At 40.5% G+C, this 20,699-nt stretch overlaps 2 protein-coding genes across 3 annotated transcripts in view; both read right to left on the minus strand.

The window, feature by feature from the left end:
- Positions 1-20,699, minus strand: part of ATP1B3 (ATPase Na+/K+ transporting subunit beta 3) — a 57,988-nt gene that overhangs the window by 22,721 nt on the left and 14,568 nt on the right. The window contains exon 1 of one of the 2 annotated variants that reach the window (XM_082655528.1): positions 18,586-18,866. The exons of the other annotated variant lie outside the window; for it this stretch is intronic. Within the exon in view, the coding sequence (XP_082511654.1) occupies positions 18,586-18,694 (109 nt within the window). The 5' untranslated portion in view covers positions 18,695-18,866. Of the gene's footprint in view, positions 1-18,585; positions 18,867-20,699 lie in introns of those variants that run through there. 2 annotated transcript variants of the gene reach the window in all.
- LOC309822911 (transmembrane protein 203-like) lies at positions 3,995-4,441 on the minus strand (the record flags this gene model as incomplete). Its single annotated transcript, XM_082654991.1, has 1 exon — positions 3,995-4,441. The coding sequence occupies one exon, from the start codon at positions 4,439-4,441 to the stop codon at positions 3,995-3,997; it is 447 nt and encodes a 148-aa protein (XP_082511117.1).

The following is a 20,699-nucleotide window of genomic DNA, read 5'->3' on the forward strand; positions in this document are numbered from 1 at the left end:
CACATAGGACCTCCCCAGTGGTCCAGTGGTTAAGACTCCGTGCTTCCACTACAGGAGCCATGGGTTCAATCCTAGGGGAAGTTCTGCATGCCGCACAGGCGGCCAAAAAAAAAAAAAAAAAAAAAAAGAATTAGCACATCAACCCTGTATTTCACAGTAATTATTAGCATAAATTTGGGTTTTAAAAAGTGAGCTGATTTAGAGAATAGCCAGGAAACATGCAGAGAAGGTAAATCATGAAGCTGGTATCAATGAATAAAGTTTAGGAAACACTGGTTGAGTGGAAGCATCATGCAGAAGTGAAGAGAGGAGCATCCCAACCAGTGGGACTTGACAACTCCCTGCTAAGCACGCAGCAAGAGCTGGCAGACGCAAGTTTCAACATCAAGGGCTTAACCTTTTTTTCTTCACAATCTGGAAACACTAAGATCTATCCTAAGCCAGTGATTTATTTTGTGAACATCTAGATTTTTCTCAAATGTCTGTATTCAAAGATCTAACATCGTAAGTGGTCACCATCAAGATTATACACTAGAATATATTGTTAACGTCACACATTTATATTTGAACATTTAAAAACTGATCAAAGGGACTTCCCTGGCAGTCCAATGGTTAAGACTCCGTGCTTCCAATGCAGAGGGCACGGGTTGGATTCCCGGTTGGGGAGCTAAGATCCCACATGCCACGCAGCACAGCCAAAAAAAAACCTGATCAAAGAATATTCAATAAATCCTCAGTTACAGCAACAGTAAAGAACACTTAATTCCCCAAAGTTGAATTAACATCAGCTTCATTTTCCAGTCTTAACATAAACCTGCTTATTAATATCTGTCCTAGCAGAAGGGCTAGAGCAGGGGTTCCTAACCTGGAATCTATGGACCCTTCACCCTCACTCATCCCCAGAAGGATTAACTTCAGAGCTTCTATGACTTCTGTAATAATACAGTTCTGAATATACCCATTTTTCTTCTGCGGAGTGGCTCTACAACGTTCTTGTGATGCTCAAAAGACCCTGTGACCCCGAAACAGATTGTGGCAAAAGCTAGATAACTTTCATTTGTTACCTGCGGGCCAGGAAACTGCCTCCCCTTTTTTTAAGCAAAGGGGAAACAGTTAAAGCAATTTCATTTTAATTTAGACCAGCATTCCCCGTCCTCCCCCTGCCCCAATTACCAGGAGGCCAAAATAGGGAGCGAAAGGACAGAAGGAAGAAAGGAGCACAGGATGTCGCCTCCAGACAGCATCACTTCCCTATCACACAGAGTGATCCTGTTGCAGAAACACAAAGGAAGACCAATCTCAAAGAAGTGATCAGTTTACTACAGAGGTAGATGAAATACGTGCAAAGCCCAAAGGATGGTTTAATGAGATACAGAACAAAAACCATTCTTTCAGATCTGGGTATTTGTAGGAACTAATGGATAAACTCCTCCACAGAGCAGACCAGGGTACAAATATATAAATGTGATAAGGAGTGGGGGATGTGTTCCATCCAATAAAGCCTCACTTACAGAGCAGGCAGACTGAGGCCACAGTAGTCTGTCAACTGACGCAGTAGATATTAAACTGGAGAAGTTTAAAACAGAGGTGCCAGGAGTTTAATTATTTAGCGGTGTTTCAAAGTCATCTGAAAATATGCTTACCATTTTCAAATTTGATTTTAAATTTTCAGGAAAAATAATATAAAGCAGATTTATAAAAATGGTTACAAAGCAAATGAACATATAGCAAACACGAAGAGAAGTGTAAAAACTTCCTATAAAGAGCTGGGTTGGGACTTCCCTGGTGGTCCAGCGGTTAAGACTTCACCTTCCAAGGCAGGGGGTGCGGGTTCCATCCCTGGTCGGGGAGCTAAGATCCCACATGCCTCGGGGCCAAAAAAAAAAAAAAAAACCAAAACAGAAGCAATATTGTAGCAAATTCAATAAAGACTTTAAAAATGGTCCACATCAAAAAAATCTCAAAAAAAAAAAAAAGTTAGGTTTATAAAATAGATACACAGATTAACAGCAATGTCCCAAACCTGATGCCATGTACTAGTGGCCATTAAGTCAATTTTGAATGTAGGGAGTGTACCAAGTAGATAAGTGATTTTCAGCACTGAAGCCAATTTCCCCTGCTTGATAAGATCCTCTCGCCAAGAACAAACTTAACATTTAAAAACTAAAATTAATCTCACTTGTAAAAACCACATATGAAAGACCACTCACAAGGATGGCAGTACTTTATCAACTTAACCGCCTTTCTCCTACACTAAGAAAAAAAATACCTGAAAATAAAAACAGACGTTGTAAACTGCTGTTCTTATATATCAGTATCTTGCAGTTATTTACTCAGATGCATTCCTGACAATGACAGGGATGAAACAAATTGAGCTACCCTATCTGAGTAATAGGTAGTGCAGATGGGACCTGTTCAGTGTGCCATGTCTGCCTCAGCGCTAGTTAATGTAAGCAGGGAACAGGTAAGTCATTAGGCTTCATCAAGTCCTGGACATCCACACCCGTTCAACACACTGAGACTGTGTGATCTGAAATCCCTACTTCTGCAAACTTCCTAGTTACCTGAGGGTACCTAGACAATAGAAAGACTATGCCTTATCCTCAGAGAATTCTGATGAGAAACAACTTCCCCTTGGTAAATAAATTAATAACCTGTTTATAGTTAAAAATAAATTAAAGCAGAGGCAGGTATAATTTTTTAAAAAATCAATTATATGGACAAGTACAAATTTAAAGTCCTTTGTATATTCAAATTTTTATAAGGAGCTATTTATTGAGGTATAATTCACATTTCATTCACCTATGAGTGGAACTGCTTGATCATATGGTAATTCTGTTTAGTATTTTGAGTTAAGTACCAGACTATTTTCCCAAGCATCTACAACATTCTACATTCCCACCAGCAGGATTCCAATTTCTCCACATTCTCATTAATACTTCCTAGTGGGTTTAATTTGCATTTCCCTAATGACTAATGATGTTGAGCATTTTTTCATGAGCTTATTGGTCATTCGTACCTTCTTTAGAGAACTGTCTATTCAGATCCTTGGCCCATTTTTAAATTGGGTTGTCTTTTTATTGAGTTCTAAGAGTTCTTTATATATTATAAGCACAAGCCTCTTGTCAGATACATGATGTTCAATTATTTTCTCCCATTCTGTGGGTTGTCTTTTCACTTTCATGACAGTGTCCTTTATTATTATTTTTTTCAGCAAAACATTATTTTATTTTTATCTCAGCAAATGTTCTCATTTGGCACCCGACTGGCATCAAACCAAAGCCCTTAGGCCAACAGGTGTGGGCTGAGACCACCTGCAAACTTCCCATGTGTAGGTCTCAATGGCTATGCATATCAGAGCACCTATTTCTCTCTCTAGTCCCTTAGGGTGGCCTAAAGGTCTCAGGTGCGCTAACAGTGCTGGCCACGAGGTGGTGGAAAAGTTGTGACGCTGAAATCTGCTGGGATAGGAAACCAAGCAGTGCCCTGAAAGCAAGTTCTTTTCTCAGGTGACAGATACCCAGATAGGGTCCTGCTCATGCTTATTCAACATACTCCTGTCTGCCTGGTGACACTTTTTAGAGCTCAAGCATCTAAGGAAGTCTTGTCTGGCGGGATGGGACAGTAAGCTCTCAGGTCAGCACTGTTGGCCTGGGGAAATCCCGAGTCCAGCTTTGCAGCCTTTGCACAGTGGGTACTTTCCCAGGATCCATGATAATACTCAGAGCCCATCAGGACATTTTACTTATATGCGGTTTCCAACTGTCAGAGGAGTTCAGGACTGTCTGGCCTTCTCAGGATCTCAATTCAAGATTAGCTATTCAAAGCATGAAATAAGAGGGAATACGTTTTAAGAATCAAGGCTGCTCTTTTCAGCCCTGCTGAGGGAACAATTTCAGACATGACTTTTAGAGAGGAAGCTGGGCACTCAGCAGGGCACAAGGTGGCTTTCAGACCAAGACTCCTCCTCCTCTGGTGTGGCGGAGGTGGGACCTCAGCGTGGGGCCCCGCATTCTAGCTTTTCTTCTGCGAGCCTAGTTGACCGGCAGGCAGGGATCATGAGAAGCTGCAGGAGAATGAAGACCGGAGACGTGATCAGGCCGAACCAGAGCTCCCGAGTCTGCTCCACCAGCTTCTGGCACAACAACATCTCGAAGACGAACTTCAGGCTAAGAACCGTGAGGACCCAGAAAAGGTGGAGCACGGCCAGCCGCTTCTCTCCGACCTGGAAGAGGTGCACGGAGACGACAGTAGTGAAGTTGGTGCTGAGCCGGTCAGCGGCGAAGAAGGGCACGAACACGTTCCACCAGGAGAGGCCCGGAGCCAGGCCGTCCACACGCAGGGCCAGCAGCACGAACACCGACAGGGCCATCAGGTGCACGAAGACCTCGAAGGGAGCGAAGCCCAGCAACTGCACCAGCTCCCCGAGCGCGGAAAGCATCGCTCCGGTAGAGCGCGGGCCAGGGCCCGGGCGACGGTCTCACCCGCCTGGCTGCGCCGCCACTCCCCACGGGCCTCGCTGGCGCCTGCGCCGTCGTCGCGGCCAGCGAGCTGCAGAAAGTGGCCCTGCCTGCCCTGGCTCTTGGCCCCAGCCCAGGACCCAGCACTGGCCGCCAGCTGATGCCCGCCTTGCTCGGACGCCATGCCCCGCTGGGCGCCGACAGTGTCCTTTAAAGCAGAGAAGTTCTTAATCTCAAGGAAGTCCAACTTATCTATTTTTCTCCTTGGTTGCTTGACTTTTGGTATCATATCGAAAACACCACTGCCTAATCCAAAGTCATGAAGACTTGTAATTATATTTTCTTCTAAGAATTTTTAGTTTTAGCTCTTTAAGTTTGGGTCTTTGATCCACTGTGTGTTAATTTTTGTGCATGCTATGAAGAAGGGAACATTGGGGTTTGGGATAAAAGCTGGGCAAGGTCCTGGATGGGTTGGTAAAAATCTAAATCTCTCCACAGAGAATCTCCATACCTGACCAGCTCTTGGCTACCTATGCCTCATCCCTGAATGCTATGACAGGGAAGTCTAAATACAAAGAGGAGGTGCAGAGAACCAATAATTACAAAATACTGAGAAGAAAAACTAATCCAATAAAGTATCAAATGCAACGAAGAAAGTAATGCCTGAAAAAACTGGGTTGTAACAGGGTACAGAACCAGGGGGGGTAGCATGAGTATAATTAAAATACAGAGTATAAGGTAAGAGGATAATTTTTCAAAATCTGATTTCATATTCTGATTGTTAAAATTTTAAAACTTAGTAGATAGCTGAACTGGAGAAGAGTCAAATAATAATAAAAAAAAATCCAGACACCTAACAAAAAAGCAAACCAAAGACTGGGAAAAATATTTTGCATAATATGAAACCAATAAATTACTTATTTGCAATCTAGAATATATAAAGAACTCTTACAACAAAACAAATTTCTAAAACATGGACAAAAGTTTTGAACAGAAACTTCATCAAAGATGTAATGAGAATTGCAAAACAATAAAGCTCATGAAAACATACTCAACATCACTAGTTATCCAGGAAGGGCAAATCAAAACCACTACATGCTCACCAGAATGCTAGAAATTCTAAAGACTGACCATACCAAGTGATGATCTAGGAGCGGAGCAGCTGACACTCTAATACACTGCTGGTGGGAATGTGCCAAAACAAAAACCGATTTCGGAAAACAATTTTTTGAAAAGTTAGTAGCATATACCTATGATAGGATCCAGCCAATCCATTCCTAGATATTTAACCAAGAAAAACGAAAGCACACGTTCGCAGAAGTATATGAATATTCGTAAATGCTTTATTTGTAATCACTAAAAACTCCAACAACCCAAAAGCACATCAACAGATGAATTAATAAATAAATTCTGGCATATAATACAATGGAATACTATTCATGAACTACTTCTCAAAGTAACTGTGCTGAATGAAACAACTCAGCACTCCTGACCCCAAAGAGAACACGCTACATGATTCCATGCATTTAAAGTTTCAGAAAATACAAACTAATCTAAACTGTCAAAAAGCAGATCTATTTTTGCCTGGATACTGGGGAGGTAGGGAAAGAAAAGGATTACAAATGGGAAAGAGGAAATCTGGGGAGTGATGAATATTTTCATTACCTTGATTAGAGTGATAGTTCCACGGGTACAATATATGTATATGCATATAGGTGAATACACATCAAAACTCAAGTTATACATTTTAATTTTAAATACGTGCAGTTTACCATATGTCACAATTATACCTCAATAAAGCTATTTAAAAAACAAAAATTTGGAAGAAGGCCTAACCTAGAGAACTAGCCAAGCCAAAGAAAACTTCAGTGAGCTAAAAGATCAAACCAAGGTGTTTTACAATACTGGGCAAAAAGACAGAGTGTGTATGGAGCTTGTTGAGACACGGGAGACAGAACCATAATATCAATAAATCTAACAGGAATTCCACCAGAAAAGGGGATGGGGAGGAATGCCCAAAGAAATAACACATTTTGTGTCTAGATTGGAAAAGATTGAAAAATATTAGAAAATACCCTATACCTAGATAGAAAAAGGTAAAATTTCAGAATACTAAAAATAAAGTGAAAATTTCTTAAAGCTTCTAAAAAGATAAAACGGGTTTTACCTAGAGCAGAGAAATATGACTGACAGATATCTCATCAGCCAAAAATAAAACAGTATATTCCAAACTGAGGAGGCTTTAAGTTTTAGCTACACTGTCTTCATTTCCTTCGTTCTGGAAGAAAAACTTATATATTATCTAACCTGAAAAAAAAGGACAAAGTTCACAGACTAAATTCTAGAAAAAGCTAATATAATTGTACATTTTTCATTTTTTAAAGTTTTCTTTAAAAATCGAAGACAAGAAAAATATATAAAGCAATGGTGAGCAAAGAAACCAGTAAGACTTGCTGGTAACATCTAAGTAAGTGTTGATTTTAATTTCTTCTCCTTTTCATGTCTGAGAAATAACTTACATACAATAATTTTCATTGATTCCAAGTGCACAATCCCAATGAGTAGACAGTTGCATGTATTGTGAAACCACCACTACACTAATGATACAGAACATTTCTATCACCTCTGAAAGGTTCCTTGTGCCCGTCTGCAATCTGTACATCCTTCAGCCAGCCAATGATCTCCTTTTGCCACTACATTAGTCTGTATTTTACACAGTTAAAATTTGATTTTAATTTAGTAACAAGTTAAAACCCCAAAAATATTAAGGTAGGAATAATTTAATAGTAGTCTAATAAAAGACATTCTCAAAGTGGGTTAAAGAAAACCTTATAGCACTATAAATAAATGCTATTTATAGATAAAAACCTAAAATTATAACACATACTGGTTGAAAATAAAGTAGATCTTGGCTAACAAAAAGAAATGTAGAAGTGGCATTATTCCTGAAAGCAAACTATTTAGAATTCAAGTCAAAAGGTATTAACAAAGCAAAGATATTCTCTATTAATAAAAAGTAAACAAAACACATCAAGAAGATACAGCATAAAAGCCATGAACATTTGTGATGCTAAGTGGCTTAAGATATGTAAAGCAAAATTTATCACAATCATCTGTAGAGATTTTAACGTACCTCTTCCAGAAATCCACAGATCAGGTAAACAATAACAAAAAGGATAATATTTTAAAAACACAACTAATAGTTACTTAATATATGTAAAACTTTGTAGTCACCAGAAAATATACTCTTTATAAACCTGGAACATTGCCTCGAAACTGACCATGACTTAAATTTCAAAAAAACCAAACCAAAACAAAATAAAAAATAACCTAAAAAAAAAAAATCAAGGCCACATTTTTCAAAATCAAAGTATGTTAGAGAAGTATAACAAAAATTTAGAAAATGGACTGCTAAATAACCTTTGGATTAAAAAGACAACAAAACCCAAAACATTCAAAATTCAAAACAATCATGTAGCCAAAGCAGAACACAAAGGAAAATCCAGAGCCTTATACGCATTCACTAAAAAACCAGACTAACCAAAAAAGCCAGGTTTTAAATTCAAGAGTAAAATAAATTCAAGGAAAGTAGGAGATTTAAGATACAAGCACAAGTTAATGGAAACAAATGCAAAAAAAATCATTAATTTTACCAATAAAACCAATTTCCAACTAGTAAGCTCGAAAATAGATGAAATATATGATTTTTAAAGAAAATAAACATATTCAAATCAGAAGTTGTTACAAGAAATAAAGAGCTCTATCCCTAAAAGAGACACTATGTCCAAATGGCTTTAGTTCTCCCAATTTTCAAGTAGATTCTTTCTCTACACACGAGCTGTCCTTTTTGTATGCTCCGTAAGTTACCTAAATCTTTATAAGGCTAGCACTCTCCAGATACCAAAACTAAACAGACAGTACTCGCACAGATTTCACAAATTTATTTTATTTTAAACGCTTACATAGAGCTTACATGCTATAGAGTGATAATGACACAGGAACAGAGATACAGATTAATAACAAAACATAACAATAATCAAGAAAGGATCCATATAAAATCCACGTAACAAAGCGGGCACTTCAAATCAGTGAGAAAATGATGGACTATTCAATATATTTTGAGATAAGTGATCAGGAACAGCCTATAAAAGACTGTTAAATTTGTAATAATATTTATTTAAACAAGTACAATTTTTAAAATAAAAGAATTAAGAGACAAAAGACAGCAAAAAGACGAGCAGGTCGCTGTAAAGAAACGAAAACTGAGCAAACATAAATTGCAATTATCAGAGACACTGCAAATTAAACCAACCAAGACACCAGCATCCCAACAAACTGGCAAAAATTTTTAAAGAGTGATGATAACCAATGCTCAGAAAGTTGAAGGGAAACAGGTAATTTGATCCCTGCTGGTGAGAGTATACACTGGTACAGCTTTACTGGAGGACAATAAATTAATATAAAAATAAACATATACTATAAACTGGTGATTCCATTTCTCAGTGACTACCCTGGATAAATAGTTGCACACATGCACTGCACAATTTGCAAGAGAAAAATTGCAAACAACTAAATATTCATCACAAAGAAATATATATATATCTTGGATATATATCCCTACACTATGGAATATTATGCAATGACTCAAAGGAATGAGATAAATAAATGGGGGGGAGAGAGAGACAGAGACATGGAAACAGTCAAGACATATTAAGTGAAAAAAAGCAAGTTCTAGAACATACATTCTTCCTATTACTCATGTAAAAGTGGAAAATTAATTATTCCTACATAGTCCATATATACTCATATACATACACACACACACACACATACATACATATACACATATGTAAGTGTGTTGAAAAAGGACTGGTAGGAAAACTGATAAGCAATCATTATCTGTGGGAAAGACTGCGACTGGTAGAAGGCAGTGAAGAGAAACAATATATTCATGTATTCTTTCTTCTCCAATATCCAATTAGGAATACTTACAAATACACAGAAAAGTTAAAAGAAATGTAAGTGAACACGCATAAACCCCACCTAGATTCTACAGTAAAGTCTACTGTATTTACCTCTTATCTATTCACCGTCTATTTTTTTTTTTAAGAATTTCAAGTTGCAGATGTCAGTACACTTAACCCCTAAATACTTCAACATTATATTAACTAAAATTGAGGGAAAATTGCATTCAGCAAAATACACAAATCTCCAAGGTACCATGACACGGTTGTTTAGAAATACATTCACCTCTATGATTCAAACAGCTATCAAGATACAGAACATTGCCAACACCCTATAAAGTTCTCATGCCCCTTCCCAGTCAATCCCCATGACCACCATCCTAGAGGCAAACACCATTCTGGGCTTTTCCCCAGCATAGGTAAGTATTGCTTGATTTAGAATTTCAAAGAAATGAAATTATATAGTATATTCTCTTTGGTAAAGCTTCTTTTCTGCTCAGCCTAATTGTGGGATTCACCCATGTTTTGTGTTACCTGTAGTTTGCTCCTTTTTACTGTTGAGTAGTATTCCACTGTGTGGACACTGGTTTGTTTATCCATTCTACTGCCGGACACCTGGGCTCTTTCCAGTTTGGAGCTACTATGAATATTTTGTGTATTTTTGTGGACATATGTTTTCATTTCTCTTGGGTAAACTGCTGGGGATCATGGGGTAAGTGTATATTTACTTGTACAGTAAATTGTTAGACCTTTATCCAAAGTGGATATACCACATATGTTTTAAAAAGTATGATAGGTAACAGTGGTTACCCAGGGAAGAAGCTGAGGATGACAGTGGACTTATTGACTGTTCACATCTGTACTATAAAAACTCAAATAATGAAGTTACTTTTGTCATATGAAAAAAAACAAAGCCAAGAGTCCACATTCCATTTAAGACACGTTCAGGTTTCTTGGATTAGCCTACGCTGACCACTAACTAACTTCTAAAGCATAGGTCAGCAAATCATGGCTGCTGCCTGTTTTTGTAAATAAAATACTGAAACGCAGCTAGGCCACTAGTAAACATATTGTTTACGGCCGCTTTCAAGCTACTAACAGCAGAGTTGAGTAGCTGCAACACATACTGTATTCCTGGCAAAGCCTAAAATATTATCTGGTCCTTTAAGGAAAAAGTTTGCAGCCTCCTGTTCAAAAGCATTTATATAGGCCTTGATTTTCATTCCAATGTGACATCTGAAACTATCTCGTGCAACTTCTCCCTTACAGAGGAAACTAAGACCAAGAGATTTTTAATGACTTATCTAAGCTTAGATGGAGATGTAGAATTCTAATTCAGGTCTATATTCTGAATCCTAGTCTGATCATCTTCTCAGTATACTGGTAAATTTCTAAGACTTATCAAGCAAAAATACGTAGGCCCACAGGCTCACTTTGACTACGATGCCCTATCTGGAAACTTCAATGAATTAGAAATTTAGTGGAACAGAATCATGGTGAGCTGAGGGGAATGATGAACAAGTTTCTCCACAAACAAGACTTTCATAGTGTGGAGCTATACCAATTAATCAAAATACTCTCAACTTTAGCCCAAGGACCAGGTGAATCACAAGTGGAAACTGACTAAATGACAATTTATTCATCAAAAAAATAGTAAGTGCTTACTATGTGCTAGGCGTTGTAGGGACATAAAATGCACCTGTGATTCCTGCTCTGGGAGAACATCCAGCTAGTGGGAGCAACGTATATAAACAACTCTAATCCAGGATACAAAATTTTTAGGCGTTATAGACGATAAATGTATTATTTTCACCTGGGCAAGTCCGAGAAGGCTTATGGCAGACAGGGCACTAGATCTATGAAGCAGGGGAGAATTTATGATGCAGAGAATGAAGGGCACGGGAGAGGGAATGAGCAGGGCATTCCAGACCAAGAGGCCTTAGACATACCCATTTGGCTATGACATGTGGTGTACAGGGAGCAGGGTGTAAAATGACATATTATATAAGGTTGGAAATGTAGTTCTAAGCCAATATGTAATATATCCGGAATACCAGGCTGTCTGGAACTGATTTAAACCTTCTGAAAGCAGTGGGGATCCCAACAGCTTTGGGGTATAGGGAGTAGCTTGACCAAAGCTGCAGCCTTAGAAATAATCTGATAGCAGTGAAGTTACACTGGTTTAGGTCACAATGATTCTAACTGATTCCTTGGATCTTTCTGGGGCTGCACCAGAAGAGCCTAACTTCCCCGGTCAACAACACTACACTTTTTATAAGCAGCAGATAAAAGTTGGAAAGCCAGTGGTCTCTTTAAACTAGGACCAATTTTGAAAGAAATTTACAAAAGATTTTCATCTAGTGCTTTAAGTTTTTTAATCAGAGAATTTACAAGAAAAGGCACTACCAGATCCTGAAAAAGTGGGGCAGGGTTGGTGGGAATATTGAGGGCTCTGCAATGTGCAACAGGTGGTTAGCATTATGAAGCTAGGAAAAACAAGCACCCTGGGCTCCCTCTGAATGCCTGTTTTCACAAGATACTGGAGGGTGGGGTGAGGTGGGGCAGTGGTGAGTAGGTCAGAGAAAATTAATTCCTGAATTAACTGTAGCAGTGGTAATGAGGGTGTGGGTCACCAAGAGATTCAAGAGATGTTATGGAAGTACAATTGGCATGGTTTGGCCAGGTTCAGAGCCCAGATGACAGAAATGGTAGTGACAGTCTTCAAAACTTGCAAATACAGAAGCAACTCACAACTTCAGTGGAGGAAGGGGAAACAGCTCTGTTTATCAGTTGATAAACAAGGTACTGGAGTTGTCTAAGCCTCACTCTCAGGTTTATGGGATATGCAAGAAGCAACTGGAATCTCAGAGAGATGTTAACCAAGAAGTAAAATTTGTTGTAATCTTTGCAATTGTTTTATGAGATGAAGAAGATGAAAAAAAAACAAGGCCAAAGACAGCACCTGGGAAATCTACATCTAAGAAACAAGAGAACCAGGAAAGGAATGGCTAGAGAAGTACAGAGTAGGGGTAAGGGCCACTTTTATGGACCAGATACTGCCAACTGGCCAGAAACCATCAAAAGAAAAGTACCTCGTGCTGTGGACAAGGGTCAGTTCCTTACCATGGCATCAGCAGAATACTAGGAGGAAGTCATAAATGAGAGCCAGCTTCACCAATGACTCAGTAACAAAGTTTAAACAGATATGGGGAGGTTGTTAAGTTAGGGAATTCTTCTTAAAAATATTATTAGTTAAATAGCACCCTGTAGGGAGAGGATGATACTATTAAATAAACCCCCATTAAATCTGAGAGCAGGTAAGTTTAAAAAGAAAAAAAAATCTTTATGAAGTTCTCATAAGAGCCATATAAGAAGCAGAATAGAGCAATAAAGCAGGACACAGGAGGCCTGGATAATTACCCTGGATAATTATCCTAATCAGATGCAGGACCGGGGCATGTCAAACTCAGCTGAGTCTCTTTCTCAGTCTCCCTGAGAAAGTTAAGTGGAAGCTTTTTCTGAACACTGAACTATGAAAACCATCAGTGCTGAAGCAAAAAGGAAAGAAAAAAAAAGGAAAATGCCCAAACACTGGGTGAACCATTATGCTATGATACACCAAAACCATCAAAGACATTAAAAACAATGTTGCAGAAGACTAATTACATTTAATTAGACTGGAAACATTTCATAATACTGTTCATTCATTCAACCACTTCTTATTACATTCCCACTAAGTGCCAGGCAACAGGCTAGGTGTTAGGGAATTCAAGACGGGTAAGATGTGAATAAGAAGCTTATGTCTAATAAGCGGGCAACAACAATACTGTTGAAGTCATAAATACTATACTAGAAAAAGGTATCATAGAATACACTGGAGCACTTGACCCAGTCTCAAGGCAAAGAATGGTTCGAAAAGGTTTACCAGAGATCAGGCCATCACAGCTGACATCTGAGTAGCCAGGCCAAGTTGAAGGAAGGAGAGGCTCGGAAGCTAGGAAACAGGCCCAAAAGCAGTGGGAGAGAACTATATGGAACAGCAGGGATGACAGGGGAGAAATATGCCAACCAGACTGCAAAGAGTCTGCACGTCATGCTAAGGAGCCCCGAGGGCAACAGAGTTACTCGAAGAGGTGCCCATGAAACATCCAACTGAAGATTTCTGACAGGCATTTGGTAATAAGAATACAAAAAGCCTTAGGGGCTAGAAATGCAGATTTGGGGGTCTCAAATGGAGATAATAACTAAAGCCACCAGAACATGTAAGTTCCAGCAGGAAGTGTGGACAGTCCCCACAGAAGTGAGGGAGAGGGCCAGGGATACCCCAACAGAAAGTGGCAGAGGAATAAAAAACATTCCCCTTAAACGTTAAGTGATCAAACTAGGTATATCTGTGTATTTTCAAATTTTATTTATACATTTGAAAAAACTTTATACATAGGAAAATGTTAACAGTGGTTACTCTATGTGATTAAGGATGACAGGTTTTACTTCAAAATCAATATAATGAATGCATAATTAGAACATATTTATCTTCCAAAGTTAACTTTTTTTTCCTATTACACAATTCCTTTTTTTTAAATGCTAGGTTAGTAGAGGCTTAACCATAATGGAAATGCCGGAAGTCGAAAGGAGGAGGGGAAGGGGAACTGATATCTCCTAAGATTAACCTTCACTTTTTAAAAATTATTGTACATGTGATTTTTTTTCCTGCTCATACATGTGTGCTGCCCATGTACTCTTGGCATATTTCAATAAAAGTGTTTGGAACATAAAAGCGTTAAACGGTCCTTAATCAAACACAATGATAAATCACAGTAAAGTTGTTACTAAGGACAGGAGGGTTTTTAAACTTCTTTTAATACAACTAAATTAATTCTAAAAATATAAATTCAAAAGTCAATTTCAAAGAAATGGAATTACTTCGGGGGTGAGGGGAAGCTGCTCTTTAACACAGTAAAGCACATACTACTGTAATTACAAAGGTATCTGGAACATCACACACACACTTGCCCCCTCCCTCCCTTCCACTAGCAGTCCAGAAGTGCTGCCTCCTGCTGGGGGACAGCTCGGTTAGCCTCAGCTGCTGCCGCTGCCACACCCACCACTGCCCTTCATATTTATAGCCTGCACACAGGGTAAGGCAAGTCCTGTTACTTTCCCAACAGTGCAAATTTCTGTAAAGTTCAATATGTCACTCCACAGGACAAAGAATACCTTACAAAACTGGGAAAATAAACACACTTGCCTTCTCCCCTACAGTCAGACACCCAAGATGGGATGGAGCCTGATCTCCAAAGCAGAGCATTTACTGAGGCATAACCCAGAATGGGAGCAGGTGACTGAAAAAGCAGCACTTCATATATAATGTGACCTATAATAAAAGAGAAGCATGTGAACAAAATGTAGATATTAGTAGTTTGGGTCCAGAATCCTGACCCTGCTTGGAATCAGTAACTTGAGTTTTAGGTCCATGTTAAAATAAAGCATTTATTGACAGATATCCTTAAGATAATGAACTCCAAAGAAGCCCACAAGCAGATGTCATTAAATGACATTACATCATGTTTAAAAAAAAAAAAAAGCTCTGTCCTTGGAGAGTCTGAGGCCAAGGATTCTATCACTAGCTGAGTAAGTGAATTCTGACAGATCAGATCTGTGGGTTCAATTTTCTCACATATGAAAATGAGGGCACAGGGCTAGATTAGTGGCTTTCAACCTTTTCTTGATTGTGAGCCACAGTGAGAAATACATTTTACATCAAGGTATCTGAATATACAAAAAGTTTCACAGAATGATATTTTCTCTTAGAATAAACTTATTAGGCAGAATAAACTTTGATAATTTTTCTATTCTATTTCAATATTTTTAAAAATGTTAACTGCAACACATGGTCCACTGTCTACAATTAAATAACACTAGATGATCTTTGAGCTGCCTTTTACTCTAATTGTACGTAATGCATTTAGGTTTAATATCTGCAACATAGCCACAAGGTGCTAAATTGTTTTTGTCCTGTGTTTTCGTAAAAGGCAACTACTTATTCCTGATGCATCCTTACTGTCCAGCTTGAGAAAAAGCTCTGAGGAACACTTTGATCACCTACATGGTGTGCGTAGAAAGTTGTGAAGATGGAATGAGGTAAGTACGTTTATATAAGCATTTTGAAACTGCTGTAACCAAGTGTTACATATTAACCAAATATACAAGAAGCTAATCAAATTCTTCACACAGCTGTTTTAAATCAGGCAATGAGATGAAACGTAGTATTTTCACTTTATTCCCAAGGTAAACTGCAAAACTGCTTTTTAAACATGTGTTTTTAACATATATAATGCACTTGGAGAGGAACCTCAGATTACATGGGACAAATGTACTGAAGACTTGAATGTAAAAAATAAAATCAGGAAACATCTTAAATGTCTTTATAGAATCCTTGAGGTAGAGAAAGGTTTTCTTTATATGCCAGCAGCCCAGCAAATTTACCTAGGTCAAAAATAGATGTAAAAAAAAAAAAAGAAAAGAAAAATAGATGTAATAATTCCCCCCCGCCATTAATTTCAAAAGCGACTAAAAGAAATAATTTGCACTAATGAGGTTTAAAAAAAAAAGCCTATAACATGTTTTCAGAATATAAAACGTACATAATGTTATCCACAACCCAGAAATTCCACCAGTAGAAACATATCTCAAGGAAATAAATTTGCAAAAATGTACAAGGATGAAGGGAATGGGAGGAGGAGGGACCAATACATACAATATGTACTGGTTAAAAAAAAAATCAGGAGTTACTCCTATTACCCTGGGTATCTCCCATGTATACATACGGTACACATTAGTAAACTTTAAAAAAAAAAAAATCCCAGTACGTCTAACTATACAATGGAACACTAGCCATCTATTAAAAGTGGTGATATAGGTCTTTATTTATTAACATGGGAAGATGCCCACAATATACTCAAAAGATTATAAAGCAACACTTACGGTATGATCTCTTTTTGTTAAAAAAAAATTAATAATAACATTATACACATTTTTAGTGTCTGCCCAGACATATACCAAAATATGAATAGTGGACGTCTCTGGGGTGATGAGATCAGGCAGCTCACTCATACACTGCCTTTCTGAGAACTACAAGAAGATATGCTTTCTCCAGGCACACCCCATGCTCTAGGGTACACAGCCTGGTGAGCTGAGTATGGATTTCAGCCTCCAGGCACCACTCCTCCACATTTCCTTGGACTGAGCGCCCTTATATTGGGATAGGATTATGGATAGCTTTCTCCTATTTACGCCATTCTCCACTGGCTTACTACTATTACAATAAACCCAGAAATTTACTATTTGTTGATATTTTCGATTTTGAAAAAAAGGTCTTGCCTTAATCCTTCCAAACTAATCCCAACTTTACTTGTACTACTCCCACTGCCCTTACATGATGCCGCATACTCTGATAATTTGTGCGTGTTATCTATTTAAATGCACGTACCAAATAAAATCTCTACCCCAAAAGCATATAATACAAAGGTTAGATAAGGAGCACAACCTGCACCAAGAAATGTCATTCTAACACAAAGTGCAGATACTTATTACTGGAAATGAGAAGGCACTGAGAAAGGTAGTCTACACAAATTAACCACTCTCCACCACTCAAAAATTCCTTCAGCAGAAAAAGTTAGTACACTCTAGAAACAATAATAACTGTTTACAGTTTTTTCCCCCATTTAATTCCAGATGCAAGATCTATTTCCTCATCACATTAGTGGGTTCCCCACAGACAGCCATTCGAAAAAAAATCGTGAGTGATTACCATGCAGTTAGGCAAGGCATCTGTAAAATAATACCACCGCTGGACTAGGATTAAAGGACAACTGGTTCTTTTCTTGGCTCTTTGGAATATGTAATTTTACACAAAGTAAAAACGCAACCTCTCTGGGGCTCATTTTTCTCGTGTCTAAAGCATTGTTTGGGCTAAAAAACCTCCAAGGCCCCTTTCACCTTGTGATAGGACTTTAAGCCGCCTTTCCACTCTGGAGGAGCCGATTTCAAGCAGCAGCCAGTCTATTTTCTAAGTCAGAGCAAATTTACTCTCTTCGTGCTTCTCTTGACAATGTCATGCCCGAATAGTTCTCAACTCTAGAAATATTCTCACTCAGAAAAAAAGGTCTGTCATGACCAACTAACAAAATATTTTTCAAAAGGAAAGAAAAACTAGTTTACTTAAGTGTAAAGGGGGGAGGAGGAAGCGCACTAGTCCTTATTCAGATATAAACATAATTTTTCCAAAAAAATAAAAAGTCACTCTAAAGCAGCACCACACTGGCGGATGGTTTAAATATTTCTTTTAAAACAAAGAACCCATGCAGAGAAAAACTGCTAGCAAATTCAATCACACGTTTTGAAGGCACAGGAAAAAAACCTGTGCCATTCAGACCGGATTTACTTTCCCCCAATGAAGCACGTTGGTAAGAAAACCTGTGTCATTAAAAAGGAATTAGGGAGAAAGCAACCTTTTAAAAGGTCTTTTCACTGTCCAAACTCAAGTGCACTTTCGTGTACCGTGTACTTCTGTGCTTAAAACATGAGTGCAGACCACACACTTAACACTCACACTCTTCCGACCAGCTGGGGTGGCAGCGTGGACGAGTCACAAGATAGCGGCGGGAGTGGAAATTTCCTCTCCCCGGGCGTGGGGCAAGGTCGGGCTTCCCTAAACCGCTCGGCGCCGCTGGCCGCCTCCGCCAGGCCTCTCCGGGCCGGCGCGCTCCGTACAAAGAAGGCCGGGCGCTCAGCCCCCACGCGCTCGGGGTTCGGGACAGGGTTTACCGGCTTCCGGCGCCGCAGGCCCGGGCAGCACGTGCGGCCCACTCCCGGCAGGGAGGAAGGAACCGGCGCGGCCCGGCGGCGGCTGCCAGCGGGCCCCGCAGCCTCGCTAGCCCGCCACCGACCCCGCGAGAAATGAATGGGGCCGCGCTGCTCCTCCGGCGCCGCCGCCCGCGTTCGAGTCTGGCGGCCGCGGCGAAAACCGCTGCGGGCGGAGGCAGCGGCGGCTCCCGCGGCCCCCGCGCGGGGAGCCGCCTCCCGCCTTCCCTTCCCACCCGACCCCGCCCGGCGCCCCCCGGACCGCGGCCGGCCCCGGCGCCCAACCGCCGCCCGCTCACCCCAGCTCTTGGCGGTGCGCCCCAGGAACTCTCCGGTGGTCGGGTTGTAGATGAAGAGCTTCCACTCGGCCAGGCTCTGGTTGAAGGACTTCTTCTCTTTCTTCGTCATGGTGTGCGTGCGGACGTCGAGGGGAGCGGCGGCCGCGGGGGTGGAAGCGGCGAGGAGCGCAGAGGCGCGTCCGGGCTCGAGCGGCGCAGCCCGGCGACGGCGGCAGAAGGCGGGACGGCCTAGGAAACCTCCTCTCTGTGGTGAGCGCTCGACCCGACTGCGCTGCGCCGCGCCGAGCCGGGCCGCCGCTCCGGCCGCGGGAGCCTGACGTCTCCGCCCTCCGCAACCAATCCCCGCGCCGTTCAGGCCCCGCCGCCGCCGCTACCGCCTCCAGCCGGCGGCGGGGCGCAGCTGGAAGCTGTGAAGACGCCCCGCCCACGGCCACGGCCCCGCTCGGTGGTACCCGGCTTGGCTCCGGGGCGCTCGGCACTCCCTCTTCCCGGCAAGAAGAAGCAAAAACTACGCATAGCAACTTAAAAAATCATGAGAGCTTAATAAGAAGCAGATTTATAATGACAAGCAAAAGATGAGCATCCCTAACCCGCTGGTTTTTCAGAAGAACTCTGGGGAGATGCTGCGGGCAACCGGGATCCGGAGTCCCCTCGCTTCCTAGCCTGCGGCGGCGCGGGACTAGCAGAGAGCGGAAACGACTCCAGTCCACCGAGGACGGGACTTCACCACCGTCTCCCCAAACCGTTTCCAGGCGTTCTCCTCTGGGCTCTACGACGTGACTAAAAGATAATCCGCTGTAGTATCTCGTGAGGGTGTACGGTGTGTTACATACCTTCGCTCAGAGAATGCCCTGACTTCGCTCTTTTGAAGGAGTCAACTGGGAATCTTGGGTCAATGGGAATTTCATCCTAAACATGCCAGTATTAAGTAAATGCAGTATAGTTTTCCCCAGATTTAATTGAATTTATCAATGAAATCAATACACATGCTTTCCTAAGTTTCCTGTCAACCGCAAGACCTGCTTTTTCTCAAACACATAGACTCTACAGGAAATCAATTCTTCGTTTAGTGTTGATACCTAAATACTGTTCGCGGCTTTTCATCTTTTCCACTGTATTGGTTGCTCCCCTTGGTCAGAGCTGAGGGTGCAGTCGATGTTTTCCTACACGAGATGGAGCTGAAGAGTACAGTGCTTTGAGACTGTTGGGACAGCATGAAAAGACTTAAATAGGAGTTTGGGCAGGAGGTGCTTTCTTTTCTTTTTTTGGAAAAAAGAAATGGAGCACTGCCTATGTTTTATTAGCAAATAAAAAATTATGAATGAAGAAATGTAGCACACATCTTACCGTTTGGAATGATGCATCGTGATCCATCCGACAGTTTAAACAGCCAGCAAATGCTTTAAAGGAGTAAATGGATAACAAAATTCTGGCGTTGCTTTTGTTTCCTCACTTTGTTTATCAAAACAAGGAATTATGAATTATGTCTTTCACAAATGGAAAAGGAATAGAAGAATATATTATTATAAAATGATTTTCCCCCTGCGCTTACGAAAGCTAAATTTAAAATTATGACCTTGGGAATGATAACCAAATCCAGTTACTTTGTTGAGCCAATGACAGCAAAAGATTTGTAGAAGCATTTTGTAAAATTTGGCATGAAAATAGTACTACAAATAGCAAAACATCGTGCAAGCAGACTAGAATGCATTTCTTTAGTTCATAAATAAGGTCGAAAGGGAACTGAGGAATGGAAGTAGTTAACTATTTTTGTCTCATTAAAAATCTAACTACAAATTAGAGGACAGCTAAAATATTGGTAGAGCTGATAACAGGCTTTCTAGTTGGGGTAAGAGGGAAGATACAGAGTCTATTTGGAATAAAATATAAAACTGCTTGGACTTCCCTGGTGGTGCAGTGGTTAAGAATCCACCTGCCAAAGCAGGGGACATAGGTTCGAGCCCTGGTCTGGGAAGATCTCACATGCCGCGGAGCAACTGGCCTGTGCGCCACAGCTACTGAGCCTGCGCTCTGAAGCCCGCATGCCACAACTACTGAGCCCACGTGCCACAACAAGGAAAGCCACCTCAATGAGAAGCCCACGTACCGCAACG

This window comes from Grampus griseus (assembly GCF_964374135.1).
Source record: "Grampus griseus genome assembly, chromosome: 5".
NCBI classification, from domain to species: Eukaryota; Metazoa; Chordata; class Mammalia; order Artiodactyla; family Delphinidae; genus Grampus; species Grampus griseus.